At 35.1% G+C, this 21,885-nt stretch overlaps 1 protein-coding gene across 4 annotated transcripts in view; it reads left to right on the forward strand.

Moving 5' to 3' along the window:
* Nucleotides 1-21,885, forward strand: part of PHTF2 (putative homeodomain transcription factor 2) — a 111,479-nt gene that overhangs the window by 23,348 nt on the left and 66,246 nt on the right. For all 4 annotated transcript variants that reach the window (XM_082846753.1, XM_082846755.1, XM_082846756.1 and 1 more), the window contains exon 2: nucleotides 7,433-7,512. In XM_082846753.1, coding sequence (XP_082702879.1) covers nucleotides 7,468-7,512 — 45 coding nt within the window. In that variant the 5' untranslated portion in view covers nucleotides 7,433-7,467. The remainder of the gene's footprint in view (nucleotides 1-7,432; nucleotides 7,513-21,885) is intronic.

Here is a 21,885-nt window from a genome sequence, read left to right on the forward strand (position 1 = left end):
TTTGTATTTCATAAACCATTTTTAAAATTAATTTTTATTGGAGTATAGTTACTTTACAATGTTGTTCATAAACCTTTTTTAAAAAAAATATGCATCCATCTCAGAAAAATGGTTCAAACCCTAAACCTAGATTCTTCTCCCTAATCCCTCCCCCAACCTGCTCCATCCTAGTCCATTTCTAGATCTTGTTGATTTTACCCATAAATAAGCTTCCTTTCTGTTCCTTAAAAATTCTGAGCTCATTCTCACCTCAAGGTCTTGGTGTTTACTGTTCCCTCTGCTCAGAATGTCCTCCCTCAATTCTTAGCATAGCTGGTTGTCCTCATCCTTCAGATCTCAATTCACGTGTCATCTCAGAGGGGACTTCTTTGGCTATCTTTTCCAAAGGTACCCCGCTCCATCCCAACTATATCTCCCTGTTTATTTCCTTGATAGCACCACCTCAACACAAAATTATATTGTTTGCTGTTCATTTTCTATCTTCTTTTTCTGCATTGTTAAGTTTCGTCACGGCAGGAACCTTGTTTCTTGTTCACTGTTGTGACCTTAGTGCCTACAACAATGCAATATTAGTAAGTGTTCAGTAAATAAATATTTTATTAATATATTAATTTTAATTAATATTTATATTAATATTTATTAATGTATTTATCAGATACTGGCTGAAACATCTCTAAAGTAGTGTTTTTCAAATTTTGTTCATGGTATTTTTAATGAGGTATAGGTAGCAATTTTTAATCTAAATAAATTCATTTTGATGATCTATTAAATCTTTAAACCATTTGACTATCATTTCATGCATTATCATTTGTTACCTGTAACACTAATTTAGTTAATGTTTTTACTAGAGGCCTCTAATAACATATCCATATTTGAATGATGACTGAACGGTTGATGTAAAAAATTTCTTGTGAGTAAATGAGGAAGTTAAACCATTTAGATTGTATTTCGTTATTGATTTTTCCAAATGGCACAACAGTCAAAACAAGAATCACTTACATAATACACTATCAATTAAGTATTTGAAGGACCTTTTAAGTATTTAAAAAAAAAAAGCCCAAAGGAATGCTACTGGTAGAGATTTTGTGGGTACGTGCTAAAGTTAAGAAACTTAAAATTCGACGAGCTGCTTTTAAAGGACATACAGGGTGGGTTGGCTGTACACATCAGGAAGTTCTACAGAGGGTTTTGTGGGTATTAAGATTATAACTCTAGTTATTCTCTTAGATTTCACAGTAGTACAACATGTTTTTATAAATACAGTTTTACACAGAAGTTACTTGGCTGTAATTTTTCTTCTTAGGTTAGGTGTTATCCTCTAGCCCTTAAATACACAGACTATGTGTTGGTTCCATGAAGGAAAATAAGAATTACAAATATTCCTTTTATGAACTGGTATAATAGAAAGTGTGTACCTCTTAGATCTCATTTTGCATTTGATTTTTCTATCCTAAGATTGGAAATGACTTTAAACATATAGTTTGTAGTATTTATTCTTCACAACATTTCCATGAAATAAAATCCTGTTCCAGATGAAGAATTTTGTAAGTTTTCAAGAAATTGTAACAATTTATAGGTCATATGATTAGAAAATAGAAACCCTGAAACTAGTAGAAGGTTTCCTTCTGTCCACACCAGGCTCCTCCTACCAGAATTTCACTTTTTTTTTTTTTAACTTCAATATCAGTATGAAAAAATGCCTTTCAATATCAGTATGAAAGGTATGTTTATTACCTTTTTAAGGACAGAATAGCTTTGTTCCTAGTTTCTGAAGTCTAAAAATTGCTTATTTTAGCCTTGGAGGAGGCAACTGAGTTATATATAACTTTAGCATTTAGGAATAGAGGTAGACTAGACTTGGCAGGTTTGACTTTTACTCCTGTTCATTTTACTTTATAGGTCTGCAAATCCTTATATATTGGTTGATTGAGTGACATATCAGCAAATAAACCAGCCATATTAATTAAACTTCACAATGTTTTTGTACCTTTTAGTATTAGGGAAGAGTATGTTTCTATGTTTATATGCATGTCGAGGTAGTGCAGGAGTTTGACGGATAGAATTTTTAATTTCTGGCCTGCCAACTAAAAATTGTCACTCTCCATCTGGCACTACAAGAATTAAATTGTTAGCCACTGTGGTCGCTGACCTTCAACATGCCCTGAAAGGAGTTCAGGGTGGAGTTTGTGGAGATCAGGAATGAGGCACTCTGTGCTCTCGGAAAAACTGGCAGTACAGGCCTTCATATAGTTAGATATTTTCAGAAGATTTTATGAGCCCAGTTTCTTGTACACTTTCATATCTGGAAAAGCACTAAAATCATTCAGGGAGACATCTGCTCCTCGTGACTAGCAGCGGTCTTCTTGTGACTAGTAGCACCCTTCTGCCAAAATGTGTGATTAATTGCATGTATCCCCACCTTTACTAAAATCACATATATACCGACCTCGCCCCCTACCTCTTCGGAGCAGTTCCTCAGAACTTTGTGAAAGGCTAGTCTTCCAGGCTGTAGTCCTCATTTTGCCCCAAATAAAACTTAACTGACCACTCTCATTGTTGTGCTTTTTTCTTTTTTTTTTTTCAGTTGATAGAAAAATTAAATTCATTCATCTGTGATGGTACCAATACTTTGGTTGGCAGCTGTTTAATTTGGTTTGTAAACATTTGTGCTTAATATATACAGAAAGCTATCGGAGAGTTCTGAGGTAGTAAAGACATTGATTGGACTGCTCTCAAAGAACTTATGGATAGTGGTAGGGGCACATATACAGACAAGAATACAGAAGTCTGTACAAAACAGAACATATTAAGTATAATGGGAATACAGAACAGGATGAGAAGTATTTAATGGAGGAATTTGGGAGAAACTTACAGAGAAAGTAGAATTTAGGAGGCCGTCTTGAAATCTTCCTTGTTTTGGAAAGAGAAGAACTGTTAATTTTGACACAGAGGTAGAAAAGTGTAGGAAGTGTGGTATGATTGAAACAGATGTATGAGAAGACGGTGAGCAATAATGTTGGGTAAGTAGGGGTTAGTGTGAGACTTTAGAGGGTCTAAATACAATTCTAAGTGCAGTGGGGAGTGACACAAGGTTGCTGAATAGCATAATAATGAGATTCCAAATATGTATGACTGATTTAATTAATGTTAATATTTTTGGGTGTGTTAGTAAAGGAATTCACAGGAACTCCTGTACATTATTCGAATTTTTATTTAACCTTTATTGAGTTGTGGAATATTTGACTAGATGGCACTGGTGGAAACTAAAGCCCAGAGAACTCAGTAACTAATTCAAAAGCCCTAGCTCTTAGTGTCAGAACTTGAATCTAGAACCCAGTTCTCCTGATGCTTAGTCATTGCTTTTTCTCTGCTCTCCTTCCTTTTCTGCATGTTATAATGTGTTGGGTACTTAGTGAGACACAAAGGAAGAAGGATGCCTCTTTTTTTCCTTAAGAGTGTTTACATATGATTGAATGACATGTGTGGCTATATTGCTTTGCATTTTTATTTAAATACCAGATTTATTAGTACAAATCAGTGCTGGAAGAGACATCCAGCTTCAAGTGTTCCAAATGAACACTTACAGAAAGCTAGCTTCATCTTAGAGGAAGTAGGATTTGAACTGATCTAGAAGGATGGATGAGTGGAGAAAAGGAATGAGAATTACAGCACAAGTGAAGTTTCAGAGGTGTGCATAAATTATTTTCTGAGAGTAGTGAGAGTCATGCTGGAACAGAGAAATTTGTTTTAGAATTATGAGAGAAGTACATTGTAACATTATGTAGTATTCCATAGACTGATTTTTTTTTTTCTAACATAGGGAATGGTTAAAAACTTAATTTTTCTTTGGCTATATCTGTGCAAAGAATACTTGTGGGTATTTGATAGTGAGATTCTTTTTTTTTTTTTTTTAGAATTTTATTTTATTTTATTTATTTTTGGCTGCTTTGGGTGTTCGTTGCTGCGCGCGGGCTTTCTCTAGTTGTGGTGACCGGGGGCTACTCCTTGTTGTGGTGAGCGGGCTTCTCATTGCGGTGGCTTCTCTTGTTGCAGAGCACAGGCTCTAGGTGCGGGCTTCAGTAGTTGTGGCTCGCGGGCTCTAGAGCACAGGCTCAGTAGTTGTGGTGCATGGGCTTAGGTGCTCCACAGCATGTAGGATCTTCCTGGACCAGGGCTCGAACCTGTGTCCCCTTCATTGGCAGGTGGATTCTTAACCACTGCGCCACCAGGCAAGCCCCTGATAGTGAGATTCTATTAAAGCAGACTTAACATACTGTCTCTTCATAGTCATCTTTTCCCTCTATCCTAGTCTTTGGCATTATAAATGCATTTTGTGTAGACCTTGACATAGTAAAGAGTAATTTCAGATGTTTTGACAAGTATGATGACTAAAGCAGCATCGAGAGAATTAGCTCAGAGTAACTGTCTATGGCAATATTTAAATGTTATGCCTATGGTTAGCTCTGTGTTTTCACAATTGGATTATTTTTATATCTTAATATCATCTTTCTATCAAATTATTTGATCAAAAAAGATTAAGATCCTCTGTTTAAGGTACCCAATAAGCTTAATATTCTACTTTTTTCTGTAAATTCATTTTAGTGTCAATTTAGCATAAAAAGTATTTATCATGAACTATCATGATAAAAGAGACTATAAACCTGTATTCCTGGACCGTTAGAATTAAAGAAGTTGGAAAAGCTTTAGAAATAATCTTTATTATTCATGAAATCATTTGTTGATTTATTATTTCTTGTTGTTTGTACTCATGTGTCTGTGCTTTGTCAGATGTCTGATTCAGGAATCTGTCTTAGCATGCTGTAAGACCTGTTATAAAAATAGATATGAGCCACTCCGTGTCACTGAAAGGTTGTTGACACAATGGAAAAACTGTTAAATGAGTTTGTACAGCAGAACTTACCATTACCTGAAGAAAGGTTGTGTTTCTTTTTTTTAAACAAAATTGATTGAAATTTTATGTCCGTAAATCCAAATGAATATAATTAAAATATTTAGAACATTTTATGTACCTAGTGTACTGTTAGAGTTGATTTTCGAAATTTATTTCTTAGTGTAGCTTGGTGTAAACCAAAGTATATAAAAAAAACTTTGAGATTATTTTATTTGAACCAGGTACTGTTTTCCTCACTTCCACTGAAGCTTTTTCTTAAAAAAAAAAAAAAATACTATTTGTATGACCATTTAAATATTCCCCAAATATATTAAATATCTTATATATTTAATAGATTGGGTGAATAAAAAATCCTTTCACATTTTCTATATGAAATGCATATTATTTACACTACTGGGGATTAGAAAGAGGATCTTTATTTTGGTAGATAAGCTGGAATTTTTGTCAGTAAAGATTCGGTGAGATTAAAGGACAGTAAAGTGAAAAATTGATATTTTCATACTTTTTGTAGCTTGCATTTGGCAAGGTGGGGACAGGAGAGGGAGGAGAGTTATAACCAGTTTGGAAAACATAAACTATAGTCTTCACAGACAATTATAATGAAGGTGTAATGTTGTAATGAATAGTCTGCTGACCGAATCAAGGTAAAACCTTTAGGACAAAATGTGGTATAAGTTAATGAATTACTCCCAAAGGCCTCCAGGACAGAAAAACAAAAAATGGAAGATTTTAAGTCAGTAAGGACAAGCTTCCCCCCAGAACCCTGGTAAGAGAAATAAAGGTAGCCACATCTGACTGAGAAACTTCAGAGGAGGTGAACTTTGAAATCTCTAAATAATCCATGTGTATGGAGTGGAGAATTGACATTGCAGTCTTAGGATAATCAGGTAACTATTTTTATTTTAACTGTCAACAGAAACTGATTGCACGTTTTTCTTCTCTAACCTGTTTGCCATGTTTAAAAAAGGAAATATAAATATTTCCCAGTTCCTGAATTGGGGAATTTTAAAATATAAAATTAATAAAATAATTACAATTGACCATCTATATGTACTAGACTTTGGTAAGCATTTTATGTATATTGTCTTATTTATTAGTCACAAAAACTCTATAAGGGATAGATAGGTACAGTTACTCCTGTTTTATAAGTGAAAGAAACTAGATCATAGAGGTGAAGTGACTTCTTCAATATTGCATGTTAGTTAGTGGAACCATTTGAATTCTCATCTTTTGACTCTATGCTCCTTCTCTTTCCATGATGCCAGGGAATTTATGAGGTTTTCAAAACATGGTTTACTTGAATTTGATCAGTTAAAGATGCAATCAGTATCTTAGGAAAGGTAATAAATAATCTGGTCTCTAACACTGTCAAAAATATATGCAGTCACAACATTGTAAATCAACTATATTTCAATAAAAGTTAAAAAAATACAGGCAGTAAGTAAATTCTGCCTTAAATTTTAGAAGTTGATCTGAATATTTGAACTTGCTGGTGATAATTGTCATTATATTTGAATCCTTATATGCTCCCAAGAATGGAGTATAAAACCTCTGGTATTTTGTTTACTCTGGGCAAACTCTGTAGTGTTAGCATCTCGCCGGTTGCAGATCTGCATGTGCTAGGATTGGCTGAGCAGGGTGCTCTACTCTCAGAATTTTCTTGAGATCCTGTTTGGCCTTGGATGATCCTAATTTGTAATGAGTTCTGCAATGAATTGTGCGTTTGAACCTGTTTAAGCTCATCCTTAACACCTGCCAGAGATGCCCTCCATGCTGGTGTAGTATTAAGACTAGAAAAGTATTCCAGAGGTAACTGGAATCAGTCTGAAATTAATTTTCTCTAGGAGTAAGGAACCATTAAGTTTAGTGTCCAGAAAGAAGCTTATGAAGTAGTCTGTGGTAAATTTCTGAAGGTTAGCAAACTGTGATATCTGAGAAGTCCTTAATAGTAGCTATTCCTGTGTAATTAACTCTAATATTAGCTTAGTATTTAACATAAATTAATTAGGTTTCTCTAGCTATTTGATTTTAGTTCAACTTTGTGTTTACTGAGCATCAGGGAAAATTAAATATGATTATAAATTTTGGAATCTCTATCAAGCCATCCTTTAGCAACCGTAATTGATGCTAGTTCCTAGATAGAAGCTGAAGCAAAACTGATCTGTTACTGAGTGAATGGATTGATTCCTATCATATGTGAATTTATAAATGAAAAATTTCCAGTATAACCTGGAAAATTCTGAAATTTATTTAAAAGACTTATTTTTTAAAAAACAATTCAACTATTTTGTAAGAAAATTTAAGTGTTATATTCATGTAGAAAGATCCTTTTCTTATGGCAACTGATTTTTGTTCACTTAAGGGAACCTGTTGCTAAAATAATAATGAGGAAGGGTGTAATATAAGTATAGTCATACACCCCTGCTGTGCAAGTAACCAGAGTGCTATGTATACATGTTGTTCAGTCTCCTTTTAGAAGGTGGAAGTCAAGTCCTTTGTATGTTTTTCTCTCTTGCACAGCCTAAAATGACGAATGTGTGATCTCAGTGGAATAAATGGCGTCCAAAGTCACAGATGCTATAGTGTGGTATCAAAAGAAGGTAAGTTGATAGTCAAAGCTTTTAACCTTTTAAATGTTTTTGTTCTAAAAACGCATGCTTTTTTTTAATACGATGGTTTTATGTCAAGTATTACCGAAAATAAGAAAGGTGGTGCTTAGAAATATTTTTCTCTACTTTTTACTCCACATTATCAAAGTAGCTAGATTAATTATTTTCAGTTAAAATATAAACCAAATTTCCAGGATTATGAATACAGTTAGCATTTTATGAAAGCATTAAATTTTTTCTTGCATTTCTTTTGAAGAAAGCTAGGTTAACAGAGCAGTTATAATTTTATAACAAGGGAAACTATAGTTTAAGTCTATTTCTTGTAAGTCATAATTCAACAGCTGAATCTTTTCAGTAGAATAAACCTTTGGAGACTGTATTTTCCAAACTGAAATACTAAAATGTTTATTTTGATGTTGTAGGAATAGTCGTCATAACTACTTAACTAGCTGTGTCATCCTACGTTTCAAAATAAGCTTTACCAGTGTAATGTTTTCTTTATAAAATACAAATTCTGATGCCTTTTTTGAAGATACAGTAAGCTGTTTATTCCTGAAGAGTGTTGTTTACACTCTTTAAAATGTATTGTTGTTTTATGTGGTATCTTAGATTTTTAGCTTATATAGTGAATTATGTTTGTTTTCACATTTTAAAACGTTTTTGATGCCTTATTCATTAGGTTCCTATTAACAAAGATAATTATATATTTAAAGGTTTTCCTATGTATGGGAAAATCAGACAATTTTAAAATTTAGTTAAATTGTAAATAAGTGGTAAATTAGCACACTTTAAAGATTAGACATACCTAAGAATACAGTCTGTCTTTGGATGTGTCATTTCTTTTCTGGGTAGAACATACCACAGATATACCATATCACATTTTTCTCGTAAAGTAATGAATTGGAAGATTGATGTTGATCATACTATTAATTCAATCTTTTATGTTTTTATATTAGTGTCATCTTTACTTTTAAATTTCCAGTCAACGTAAAAGAAAGCTGAATTAAAGAAAACTATTTTTTTCCTACATAGATCTTTGAAAGCTTTTCTCTTAATTTCTACTTATTAGTAGAAATTTGTAGAAATTAGTAGTAAGTTAGTAATATTTAGTAATATTTATTAAACATTTTATCTATCGGACTTTTTAGGTTTAAAAATTTCAAACTTCACTGAAGATCATTTGTAGGATGTGTTAGATTAATTGACCTTTCTTGAGATCGGAGAGTTTCAAATATTATACTCACATTCAGTTTTAGCACAGTAACAGCCTTCTTATCTGAGGGTCGTCTATCTAGCAGCTTTGGATATATGCAACCAAAAAATTCTCCAGAGCAACCCTAACAGATAAAACAAATTATATCTAGCAAATATAATCACATATTATGTTAGAGAGTCACCAGAACCATTAACCAGATTTGATTTGCTCTATTGTTTTCTTTTGATTTTAAATTGAATTTTCTTGAAGAATACGTGTGAATACTTTGAAAGATTTGGTATTTCAAGACTTTTTGAAAACAAAAATAACAGCCCCTATTGGTACCCTTTCCTGTCCTTATCCAACCTCTGAGTTCTGCTCCCTGGAGGCAGTTGGTGTTTCAAAGTTCTGCTACTCTTCATCCCGGTAGGGAGTAGGGGAGGGTGGGTTGCAAATATAGGGTGTGAAGTTGGGGTTTTCATAATTACTTTTCGGGGAATACTGACATTTGTGGGTAGGAATCGGATACAAAATATCATGCAATATTCTAAATTAGAGTTGGCAAACTTTTTCTGTAAAGGATCAGGTGGTAAGTGTTTTAGGCTTTGAGGGCCATAGGTCTCTGTGGAAACTACTCAACTCTGCTGTTACAGGACAAAAGCAGCCATAGACAATGTGTAAATGAATGAAATGAATGGCATGACTGTGTTTCAATAAAACTTAATTTACAGAAACCAGCAATACGTTAGATTTGGTACACAGGCCTTAGTTTGCATACCTGTGCTCTAAGATAGCCTCATAGAGCTATCTTAGGGCACCAAAAAGAACTGCCCTGCTAAAAATGGAATAATGGCCTGTTGAATAACACTGTTTAGTTTTTTTTATGGTATTTACTTTTTTTTTTATACATACCTACTTTGCCCAAGTTATAAAGGTGCAAAAGAAATTAAGTCATACAACCAAAATCAGTGACCAGATACCCATATTTATACCATAACTTCCTCTCTGTTTTCCCTGCTAGTTCCATGCTAAAACGCCATGAGGGAACAAGAGGGAGAAAGAACTATGGAAAGTCTGGGTCTCTGTGGCAGCCTTCAAATTTAAGATTATTACCTCAGCCACAAAGCAATTAATTGTCACTAAATAGTTATACAGTTTAGCAATCTGAGTGGTAACTGTTATTTAGAATCTACTCAGTTGTCTCCAGAAAGTAGTGGGCAAGGGGCCCACATTATAGATGTTTTTTGTTGATTTTTGACTGTATGATAAGGATTTAGCTTTTTAATGATTTCTTTCCAATCCCCCTACTGCATTCTCCCAGTGACTAAAATTTTGGTTAAATCAGTACTCAAGGCTTATGTTTGTGTGTGCAGTATTTAGAGCAACATCATGTAGTATCTGTGATAATATTTCCTGTCTGTGCAACAGTTTTTATGTTTTGCTTTGTTTTTCTAGTTCTTGAAAGTCTCTGACAGAACTGAACAACTTTTGTTGTAGTCAGTCACATTCAGGTATTCTACCAATTTCTTTTTTTCCTTTCTTGGGAATGACCCTCCTAGAACTCTGTGACCTCCTGCTCCATTCTTGGATGGATTGTTCTCAAGTCATGCCTCTCATCTGCCATCTTGGTATTTCCTTTTATCATCAGCCTGAGAGTTCCTTTCACTGCTCTTTGGTCATATAGATTTGTGTTCCTCTTACATATAGGCTTATAAAAAAAAAATCCTTTTCTTGCAGGAGGGACCCCTTCCAGGGCCTGAGAGTGGGCTCTTGTCCAACACTCGTAAATGATTTGTCTGAGGGGACACATGTGCTGACAAAGCAAGAGACTTTATTAGGAAGGGGCACCCGGGTGGAGAGCAGGAGGGTAAGGGAACCCAGGAGGACTGCTCTGCCACGTGGATTGCAGTCTCAGGTTTTATGGTGATGAGATTAGTTTCCGGGTTGTCTCTGGCCAATCGTTCTGACTCAGGGTCCTTCCTGGTGGCGCACGCATCACTCAGCCAAGATGGATTCCAGTGAGGAGGATTCTGGGAGGTTGGTAGGACATATGGACTGGCGTCTCATATTGACCTTTCCCAAATTCTTCCAGTTGGTGGTGGCTTGTTAGTTCCGTGTTCCTTACCAGGACCTCCTGTTATAAAACAACTCATGTAGATGGTTATTGTGGTGCCTGGCCAGGGTGGGTGGTTTCAGTCAGTGTTTCCCCTAACAGTTATATAACATTTATTATGTGCCAGGCATTTTCTAGATGCTTTACATATATTAACTAATTTAACATAGGTAAATGAATGAAATGAGACAGAGGGTCTGTTTCCTGTCTCTGGACATTAGTGGGTGAAGCTCTGTTGCCTGAAGCTGTTGTAATGAACTTGCTCCCCAGAAGGGAGCTTGACAGCTGGCCAAGTCTGGCAGAGTTGAAAGATGGAAAGGTCCTGAGTTTTTCAGGACTTTTTGAGCCATGGAATTAATTAACTCTGGAATTGTCTTATCTTGGGACTTCTTACTGTATGAGCTAATAAATCCCCTTATTTTTTCAGTCACTTGAAGTTTAATTTTATTTCCTTGCAGCTGAAGGCATGCTAAGTGATAACCAAGAAATGCTTTCTGATGGTGTGTGGTTTCCTGTATAGTGCTCTTTTGCCTCTGAATGCTTATAGTAGTAGATGTAAAATTAAGATCTACCAAATAGAAGTACTGAGCCTCAGACAAATGGGTTTATCACATTTTCTCTTTTACGCTTTTTTTTTTCTTGAACCATATTCTCATAGGTACCATTAAATCTTTAATGTAATTTTAGACTACTGTGCCTTATAGTATGATATGGTTGAAAGAGCACTTGTATTCGATTTTGTGACATTTATCAGCTTGTAATATTGAATGTGTTACTCAATCTCTCTGAGCCTCAGTTCCTTCTTTTGTAATCTGAGGATGGTAGTGCTTCCTCTCTGTGCCTCACAGGGTTATGAAGGAGTGAATCAACTTTAAATATAGTTTTTAAAAAGGTTTTTAAATGGGTTTATGAATTGTTGAATAAATATGAAGTATCACTCTTAAAAATAATACTAGTAATGCATCTTATGACTTGGAATATAGTAGATGAGACATTGGAGTGGTGGTCAGTACTCTGCAGTTTCTTTAATGACCAACAGGAGTATGTGCTGCACATACTTCTTCCATCTGACCAAAGAGGTGGGTATGTGACTAAGACCAGACCAGAAACGGTACCTCATTCCCTTGGCCACAGTGATGGGTCCAGGTAAATCTGATGACCCAAACTGTCCTTCTATAGTTTTTTGTTTTTGTTTTGTTTTGTTTTGTTTTTAATTAGAGCTGCTGGAAAAGACTCTTTTGCTTCTTTCATTTAGGAACTTTCATTTAGAAGGATGAAAGTCTAAGCATGTTACCACAACATGGAAAAAGTTTTAGAAGAAGAGAATGAGAGAGCACAGAGAGTCGTCAGGAATAGGGTAAAAGCAGACAGCCACAGGCCAGCAGGTGCTCTTGTCCCTGGATTCATTCCACCCTGACATTAGCTTCACCCCTGACCTTTGAGTTGTTTAGCCAATGAATTTCCCTTTTTAAAAAAAAAAAAGAAAAAATTATTTATTTATTTTTGGCTGCATTGGGTCTTCGTTGCTGCGTGTGGGCTTTCTCTAGTTGTGGCGAACAGGGGCTACTCTTCATTGTGGTGCATGGGCTTCTCATTGTGGTGGTTTCTCTTGGCACAGGGGCTTCAGTAGTTGTGGCTTGCGGGCTCTAGAACGCAGGCTCAGTAGTTGTGGCTCGCGGGCTCTAGAGCACAGGCTCAGGAGCTGTGGCACACGGGCTTAGTTGCTCCGCGGCATGTGGGATCTTTGCGGACCAGGGCTCGAACCCGTGTCCCCTGAATTGGCAGGTGGATTCTTAACCAGTGCGCCACCAGGGAAGTCCTTAAATTTCCCCTTCTTGTTGCAGATAGTTTGAATTGGACTTTTACTTGTAAAAGAGAGTCCCGACTAATGCATAGAGAATATATGTTTTATTGTGGTATATAATATATACACAAAACCACACAGATTATTATTTATTATATATAATATATTTACATATTTACACATATATTTACAAACTGAACAACTGCTTGTGTTCAGAACTGTTTGTATCCTGTTTATAAAATAGGACTCAGATTGAAAAACAGAATGTTACCGGCTTTACAAAACCTTCAGGCTCCCTTTTAGTCACAGCCTGACCCCTTTGAGAGTGACCACTGTAGGAGACAGTATATCTTCATGGTAACAAGAACATAGGTTTTGGGGTTGGAAAGCAGAGATTTGAATCCTTGTTCTTGAAAGCCTGTATAATTCTGGACAGATTGTGTCTCTGAATTTCACTTTCTTCATATATATAAACACTGACTTTTATATTTAAAATGATGATGATATATGCAAAGTGTTAGCAAAGTGCTCTACACAGGGTAAGCCTTCAATAAATGAGAGTTATTTCTATTATTGTTATCTCATATTCATACACTTATCAGAGGAATTGTTCCCCAGACTTATCAGAGTGCTTTATTTCATGGATTCTAAAAATTCTCATGAGGCTAAAAAGATTCTTACTTGTAAAGGAGAAACCTAAAATGTCAGTCTTCTAATACCCATCCAATATTAGAACAGTAAGTGTTTAGTTGATGTTTGTCTAACACTTGTACAGCAGAGATATGATTAAGTGTAATTTATAAGCCTTAACTTTCTTTGCTTCAATCAATGCTCATGTTTTCCACCATTTCCTTTTCAGTGTCACTTACTTGCCAAAAATAAGTCTTTTCCTAGCGTAAATACATTGGTTAGTTTAGTTACTGAAATATGTACCTTTTCACCTAAGATTTTTCTCCTGCATTTTGGTCATGAAGTTCTTAAAATTTTCCACCCTCACCCTCTCTCCAGTTTGGGTATTTCTAAAATAAATAATTTGAGTTTGAATTTTATTTACAAGGAAGAAAGAAACTATGCTATGCAGTAGTCAAGATGGTTTGACTTTAGAGATCATCTAGTTCCTGTTAAACATTTTGCTTTACAGTTGAGAAACCTGATGCCTGTAGATCTAATAACTTGATCAAAGTCATGAATTAATGATAAAACCAAAACTCTGATCTGTTGACTTTCAGGCCACTCTTTTCTCCTGTACTAAAGTTGCTTTGAAAAACACACTGAAGAAACTTTTATAAAATTCATTTGTTTAATTTGAAAGATTTTTTTTGACTGTTTAAAAGAGCTCTTCATTTAATCTGTAGATAAACCTTAATGAAGAATGTTTATGTTCCCATATTCCTCTTTCAGCTTCTGCAACTAGGTGCAGAACTTTCTGACAGCCTCAGTTGTCTCATCAGTATAAGAATATATATAGTACTAGTATGTACAGTATAAGATTGCAGATGCTTTCCAAAGCGCTTACCAAAGATTAGTACTTTAGCACAGTCTAAAGTACTATCTGGATAAATGGTTCATTTCTTCCTCTGCACAGTTTTTCCTAATTCTACATAGTGAAGATGAACAGTATAACTTCTGTAGGCATACCTGTAGTCACTCTCAGTAGCAATTTTGGCTACCTGGATTCTTGCAATTACAGCAAACCTTTTCTTGCCCAATGATGATAGTGGTCCAGGTCCCTCAGATTCTAATTCTGGGGAATCTGGACTGAGCACCCAGGAGCAAGTTATCTTAACTTTTTCTCCATATTAATTTTACCTTATATAGGTAAGTGGAAGGAAGCTAAACAGTTTAATGTGTTTGATTTTGAATAACTTAGATGTTTTATGATCTCATTTTTTATTTCACATGATTGAATGAGCAGCAATAATATGTTAGGTATTTTCTAAAATACAAATGTAACCAAGATATGTTAATACTCTTGGCATTAATTTAAATTGCTTTAAAAATATGATACAGCTTTTCATGCTATTTATAGTAAACTGTTAGAAATATGTAAACAAGGAAGGTACCGTAGTCTTGATTCCTAATATGTATGCATCATTTAGTTGGGGTTATGTTTTAGAATAATAAACCAGAGTATATCTTATGATAAATATTAAAAGAATGCAATTAAGGCATATACCTTCCTTCCTTGTCTCATGCTGCATTATTAAGGAAAGGGAAGCATTAGGTAATTCATCAAAATGACATAATAGCTAACATTTTGAGCTCTTATATGTCTGTTACTGTTGTTAGCTCAATATGTATTAGCACACTTAATCTTTACGGTTACCCTGTGGTTACTAATAATATTACCTATTTTAGATATTTTTAGAGCTGAGTAGATTGTACTTCAGGAAGAGTTTTGTATATTCTCATTTCCTTTTTTTTGTGTTGAGAAATCAATATTTTATTTATTTATTTTTTATTGGCGTATAGTTGCTTTACAGTGTACTGTTAGTTTCTGCTGTACATCAAAGTGAATCAGTTATATGTATATATATATATCCCCTCTTTTTTAGATTTCCTTCCCATTTAGGTCACCACAGAGCACTGAGTAGAGTTCCCTGTGCTATACAGTAGGTTCTCTTTAGTTATCTGTTTTACACATAGTAGTGTATATATGCCAATCCCAGTCTCCCAATTCATTCCTCCCCTTCCCCCCTTGGTATCCATAAGTTTGTTCTCTACATCTGTGTCTCTTTTTCTGCTTTGCAAATAAGTTCATCTGTACGATTTTTCTAGATTCCGCATATAAGCGATATTATACGATATTTGTTTTTCTCTTTCTGACTTCACTCTGTATGACAGTCTCTGGGTCTATCCACGTCTCTGCAAATGGCACTATTTCGTTCCTTTTTATGGCCGAGTAATATTCTGTTGTATATATGTACCACATCTTCTTTATCCATTCCTCTGTTGATGGACATTTAGGTTGCTTCCAGTCCTGGCTATTGTAAATAGTGCTGCAATGAACATTGGAGTGCATGTGTCTTTTTGAATTATGGTTTATCTCCAGGTATATGCCCAGGTCTGGGATTGCTGGGTCATATGGTAGTTCTATTTTTAGTTTTTTGAGGAGCCTCTATACTGTTTTTCATAGTGGCTGTACCAATTCACATTCCCACCAACAGTGTAGGAGGAAATCCTCTCCAGCATTCATGTTTTGTAGGTTTTTTGACGATGACCATTCTGACCGGTGTGAGGTGATACTTTATTGTTGTTTTGATCTGCATTTCTCTAATAATTAGTGATGTTGAGCATCTTTTCATGTTCCTCTTGGCCATCTGTATGTCTTCTTTGGAGAAATGTCTTCCACCCAGTTTTTGATTGAGTTGTTTGGTTTTTTTTGATACTGAGCTGCATGAGGTGTTTGTATATTTTGGAGATTAATCCCTTGTCCTTTGCTTCATTTGCAAATATTTTCTCCCATTTTGAGGGTTGTCTTCATCTTGCTTACGGTTTCCTTTGCTGTGCAAAAGCTTTTAAGTTAATTAGGTCTCATTTGTTTATTTTTGTATTTATTTTCATTACTCTAGGAGGTGGGTCAAAAAAGGTCTTGCTGCGATTTATGTCAAAGAGTGTTCTGCTTATGTTTTCCTCTAAGAGTTTTATAGAGTTTGGCCTTATATTTAGGTCTTTAATCCATTTTGAGTTTATTTTTGTGTGTGGTGTTAGGGAGTGTTCTAATTTCATTCTTTTACATGTAGCTGTCTAGTTTTCCCAGCACCACTTACTGAAGAGACTGTCTTTTCTCCATTGTATATTCTTGCCTCCTTTGTCACAGATGAGCTGACCATAGGTGCTTGGGCTCATTTGCTTTCTTAATAGGCCTGACAGCTTCCCAGCTGGCAAGGCAGCCATGGAGAGTCAGTAGAGACAGAAGTATCTGACAATGATTAGGGGCTAAATGCCACCCTTCCCAGGTACTTCTTAGTGATCAGAGCCAAGGCAAAAGAATATAGGGTGGTTTTTGTGTAAGGATGTGAATTAAATTACTGATGGGTAAGGCCTCATTTATGGAGCCAGTCCATCTGGTTTTGAATTGCTATATTCTGCTACTTACTGTTAAAATTTGTACAACCTAAATTTTTTTAACTATAAAATAGGGATAGCAATAATATCTACTTCATAGAATTGTGAGGATTTATTAAGTTAGTACATGGAAAGTGTGTCTGGCATGTGATAAGTAATATCAAATGCTATTTGTTATTATTATTAACAGCATTAACTGCCTCAACTGGCACTTAATATCTTTTAGTAACCAGGAGTGGGGCCTTCCATCCATGTTAGGGTCCCAGTCAGTTCATGCTACAGTGTAGGTGTTATTTTAAAGACAGATACCTCTTATGGACATCTTGCGTGATGTAAAAGGTTTTTTTCAATGAATATGACCCAATGCCAACACTTTTTTCACTTTTACTTTCAAGTTTCCCATAATTTTCATACGGGTATTATTTTTCAAACAATACTCCTGATACTGATGTTATTATTACATGATTTCCTGAGTGGAAGGATTGGGGGAGAGATTTCTAGAAAATGGGAAATTTAATAATTTCAAACAAGTTACATATACATATTTTCAGAGGAATCCTAAAATTCCAAATAATATAAATTTAGCAGTTATTTGTACAGCATAGACAATTTCTTTATATTAACATTTTCTTAGTTGCAGTGAACTATAATTTTCACTGCATAATGTTTTGATATCTCAAATCCTTTGGGAAGTAAATCCTATAAATATTCAAGTTAATATTAGGGCAATATTAAAATTAATCTAGAATATACACACACACACACACACACACACACACACACAAAGCAGAAGCAGTCTTCTAGGTACAGGGATGGAAAGCCTGCTAGGAGTCAAAACTTAATGGAAAATTCTTTTCATTCCAAATTCTGACTATGTATATATATTTTTTCCTTTAAATGCTTGTCATGTTATTTTATTTAAAGAAATTTTACAAAAACATAGCTATTCCGTTTTTACAAAAGAGCTTTATTGACATGTAACTTAAAAGTGATAAAATTCACTTGTTTTAAGTGTACAATTCAATAATTCCTACTAAATTTATGGTATTATACAACCATCACCACAGTCTAATTTCAGAAGATTTCTATCAAAAGAAATGTATTGCTCATTTGTAGTCACTTCTCCTTCCCATCCCCACCACCACGAAGCCACTGATCTACTTTTTGTATCTTATAGATTTGCCTTTTCTGCCATTAGTGTCTTTTGTGTCTGGCTTCTTTACTTAACGTGCTGTTTCTGAGTTTCACTCCTGTTGTAGCATGTGTGAGTACTCCATTCCATTTTATTGCTGAGTAGAATCCCATTGTATAGGTGTACCAGATTTTGTTTATTCACAGTTGATGGACATTTGGATTGTTTCCACTTTTTGACTATTATGAATGGTGCAGGTATAAAGATTCATGTACATATCTTCATATGGACATACATTTTCATTTATCTTGGGATAATAACTAGGAGTGGAATTACCAGGTCGTAACTGCCAAACTGTTTTCCAAAGTGACTGCTTCATTTTACATTCCCACAAGCATTATATGAGGATTTTAGTTTCTCCACATCCTTGCCCAAACCTGTTACTGTCTGTCTGTCTGTCTTTTTTTTTTTTTGGCCGTGCCGTGCGGCATGTGGGATCTTAATTCCCTGAATGGGATCGAACCTGTGCTCCCAGCAGTGGGAGCGTGGAGTCTTATCCACTGGACCTCCAGGGAAGTCCCATGTCTTTTTTAATTAAAGACATTTTAGTGGTTGTGAAGTGCCATCTCTTGGTGGTTTAATTTACATAGTCATTTCTTTTAATTGATTATTTTGGTATTATAATTTTAATCTACAGTTTGATACAGTAAAACATCTATGGAATTATCCTATTCATGTGTTCCTTTGGTTTTACTAGACTGATGAAACCCTGTTCAGGGAATTTACAAGGTTGGCAGAACCGTTAAACCTAAAACAAGTTGTGTTTAGGGGGTAAATCATGCCCCATACCTCTTATAAAGTAGTAAAGTAGTTAAACAGTTCAGTTGAGAAGATATTTTAAATATATACATTTATGTTTCTTTTTTTTTTCCTTTCCTCACGCTACGCGAAGTGTGTTGGTGTGGGATCTTTTCTATTCCAGGTTTGCGTTAAGTCTTACATGCAAAGAAAGCAATAAAATTGGACTTTTAAAAACTACAATCATGAATACAAAGGAAAAGTGATAGCTATTCTTGGGAATGTGATTGATTAGAAACAAATCTTGGGACTTCCCTGGTGGTCCAGTGGGTAAGACTCCACGCTCCCAGTGCAGGAGGCCCGGGTTTGATCCCTGGTCGGGGAACTAGATCCTGTGTGCATGCCGCAACTAAGAGCCCGCATGCCACAACTAAGAAGTCCATATTCCGCAACTAAGATTCCACATGCCACAACTGGGACCCGGCGGGGCCAAAATAAATAAATTGATAATAATAAATATATAAGTGGAATGAATGAATAAATAAATATTAGAAAACCCAAATCTTGGCAAGTCAAAGAATGGATATATCTGAAATAGGTGGTATGTTTACTTAATTCTTATCTAAACAAGTAATTTGAAATGGGTTTTGCTACTAAGAGATAGTAGTTTCCACAGATTGCTATTATTTTGAGAAAAGAAAATCAAGATTTATCTTGGAAGATAGCACTGTGTAATGGAACGCCAGCCTATGGGTATCTGTATCTGTAAATGAGATCCAAACTCTGTATCTTAAAAGCTGTCTGACATGGGCAAGTTATTTCAACCTCTGTGAGACTCAATTTCTTCATCTTCAAAATGGGGGTAAAAATGTTGACTTAAAAAATTTTTTTTATTGAAGTATAGTTGATTTACAATGTTGTGTGAATTTCTGTTGTACAGTGAAGTGATTCAGTTATATATATATTCTTTTTATATTCTTTTCCATTATGGTTTATCACAGGATATTGAACATAGTTTCCTGTGATATACAGTAGGTCCTTGTTGCTTATCCATTTTAAATGTCATAGTTTGCATCTACTAACCCCAAACTCCCAGTCCATCCCTCCCTCATCCCCCCTCCCCATTGGTAACCATAAGTCTGAATGTTTTTTGAGAAAGTTCTCACACAGAGTCTGAGAGTTTTAAAAATAAACATTCCCTTTCACTTTGACACAATTTTAATTTGTACCACATACAGATATTCTTGAGTCTTAATAACTTGAAAATCAACCAGGAGAAAAAAACAAAAAGCAGGGCCCTTGTGGTCAGACATGCTATGTTTGAGTCTGGTTCTTTGATTTGCTGTCTTATGACTTTGGGCAAATTATTGAACCTTTCTATGTCTGTTTAATTTTCTTTAAAAAATGAGGATTAAATGATATTGTATAAGTAGAATAATTGGCCCAAGGCTTCCTGTTTCATGGTTGTTGAACTAGTTGAATAATAATAGCAGGTGACATTCATTGAATGCTTACTATGTGCTACATACTGTCCTAAGTATGTTACCTGCATTTAATTATCACAACAACCTTATGAAATAGGCATTACTGCCATTATCCTGAATTTGTAACTGAGGAAACTAAGATTCAGAGAAGTCTAGTGGTTTCCCCACAGTCACATAGAGAATGCGGGATGGAGCCAGAATTTAAACCCAGTTGGAATAGGCTACAGAATCTGCACTCCCTTAACTGAGAGTGATTCTGCTCCTAACATGATATCCAAATCTGGCCTATTTCTTCTGCCACTTGTCTTTCCCTTTGCTGTGGGCTCTCAGGTGGTTGTGGGTGATGGCATTAAATATGTCCTGTGTGTCTTGTCTCCTGCTTGGACTGTAATCCATGACAGAGCAACAACTGCTCAATAAGTGGAGCAGCAGTTACGCAGTTAACTGTTTATTCATGCAACTCTCATTTTAGCTTAAATGTATTTGCTTAGTCTATTGGAAGTCTTGTACGTATCCTGACTGGCTTGGTTTTGGTCATTGTTATTTAAGTAAGTTAATTTTTATAAATGTGTGTTTGGCTAGGTGAATTATGATCTGTGTTGTCGCTGAATGCCTTGTCTTGGACGAGGTGAGAAGATGAAGTTTTTTTGCGGGGGAGGAAGTTATTTTCCTTAAGTTTGATGTATAAAATATGTGCAGCACTGTTAGTGGTAAAGTGAAGACAAAGTAGAATTTATATTTGGCCTTTCACTGTATTTTGATGATTTAGAAGCTAAAGAAATGAGTCCTTATTTTTTTTTAATTAAGCTGTTTAAGTAATGAATAGCTTTTAAAAAGTATTTTAAATAGTTTAATAATTTCTTTAAACTATTTAATAATTTCCATTTTAATTGTTGAAATAACATTTATTGAAAAATTCTAATAATTATTAATTGCGTAATGTTAAATTTTATAGTTTTGGCTGTAAAAGCTTTAACACCTGGGAATTAATGTTATAGGATTGTTAAATAGAACTCTAGTATTCACCCTGAGTAATGTGTTTTTGACCCTCTGATTGATAAAGTAAGGCATATTTGAATTATTTTCCTATGATTAATAATAGCAACTAATAATCTTTTTTTCCTCACTAGCAGGATCTTCTCACAATTCATGATGCAAGGTTAGGTTAAATAGAAAAGTAGCAGTTAAATTATCTTTGCCAAGATGACTTCTTGGGGAAAGTTTTTAATTGGACAGTACCTTGATTAATAAATTCACTGAGAACACACTGCCATATACTAGCAAGTTGGAAAATAAACAATCTTCATAAATTATGCAGAGTGGTGTTGGTTTGCATTAACAGCAATGTTCTCGTTAAAGTTAGGCCAGGAAAAAACACCACTGTGTTCTGCTTCTACTTTTCACTACACACGTAAACTGTGCCAACAGCAGACAGCCAAGACCTGGGAAGGAAAGACAAACCAGGACTATGTTGGGCCCCTCAGAATTTCTAGAAACTTCTCTGTTGTATTAATTTTATTCATCTCTATTAGTCATCCATCTCTGTTTCTCCTGTTCACCTCACGTTGGAATGGAAAGAGAATTTGACTGGCTCAGTTTGAGTCAGCTGTCTAGCCTGGGATCACTGTGGAGGAGGGGGTGTGTATAGGATCAAATTACACAGGTATGGTCCTTTAAAGTCCTCCTCAGAGTATAGCAGGACTTCATTCCTTTATTCTTAGTGATTTAATGATTTTTCTTAAGTATAAATGAGAGGTGTTAAATCAACTA

This window comes from Leucopleurus acutus (assembly GCF_964270905.1).
Source record: "Leucopleurus acutus genome assembly, chromosome: 9".
NCBI lineage: Eukaryota > Metazoa > Chordata > Mammalia > Artiodactyla > Delphinidae > Leucopleurus > Leucopleurus acutus.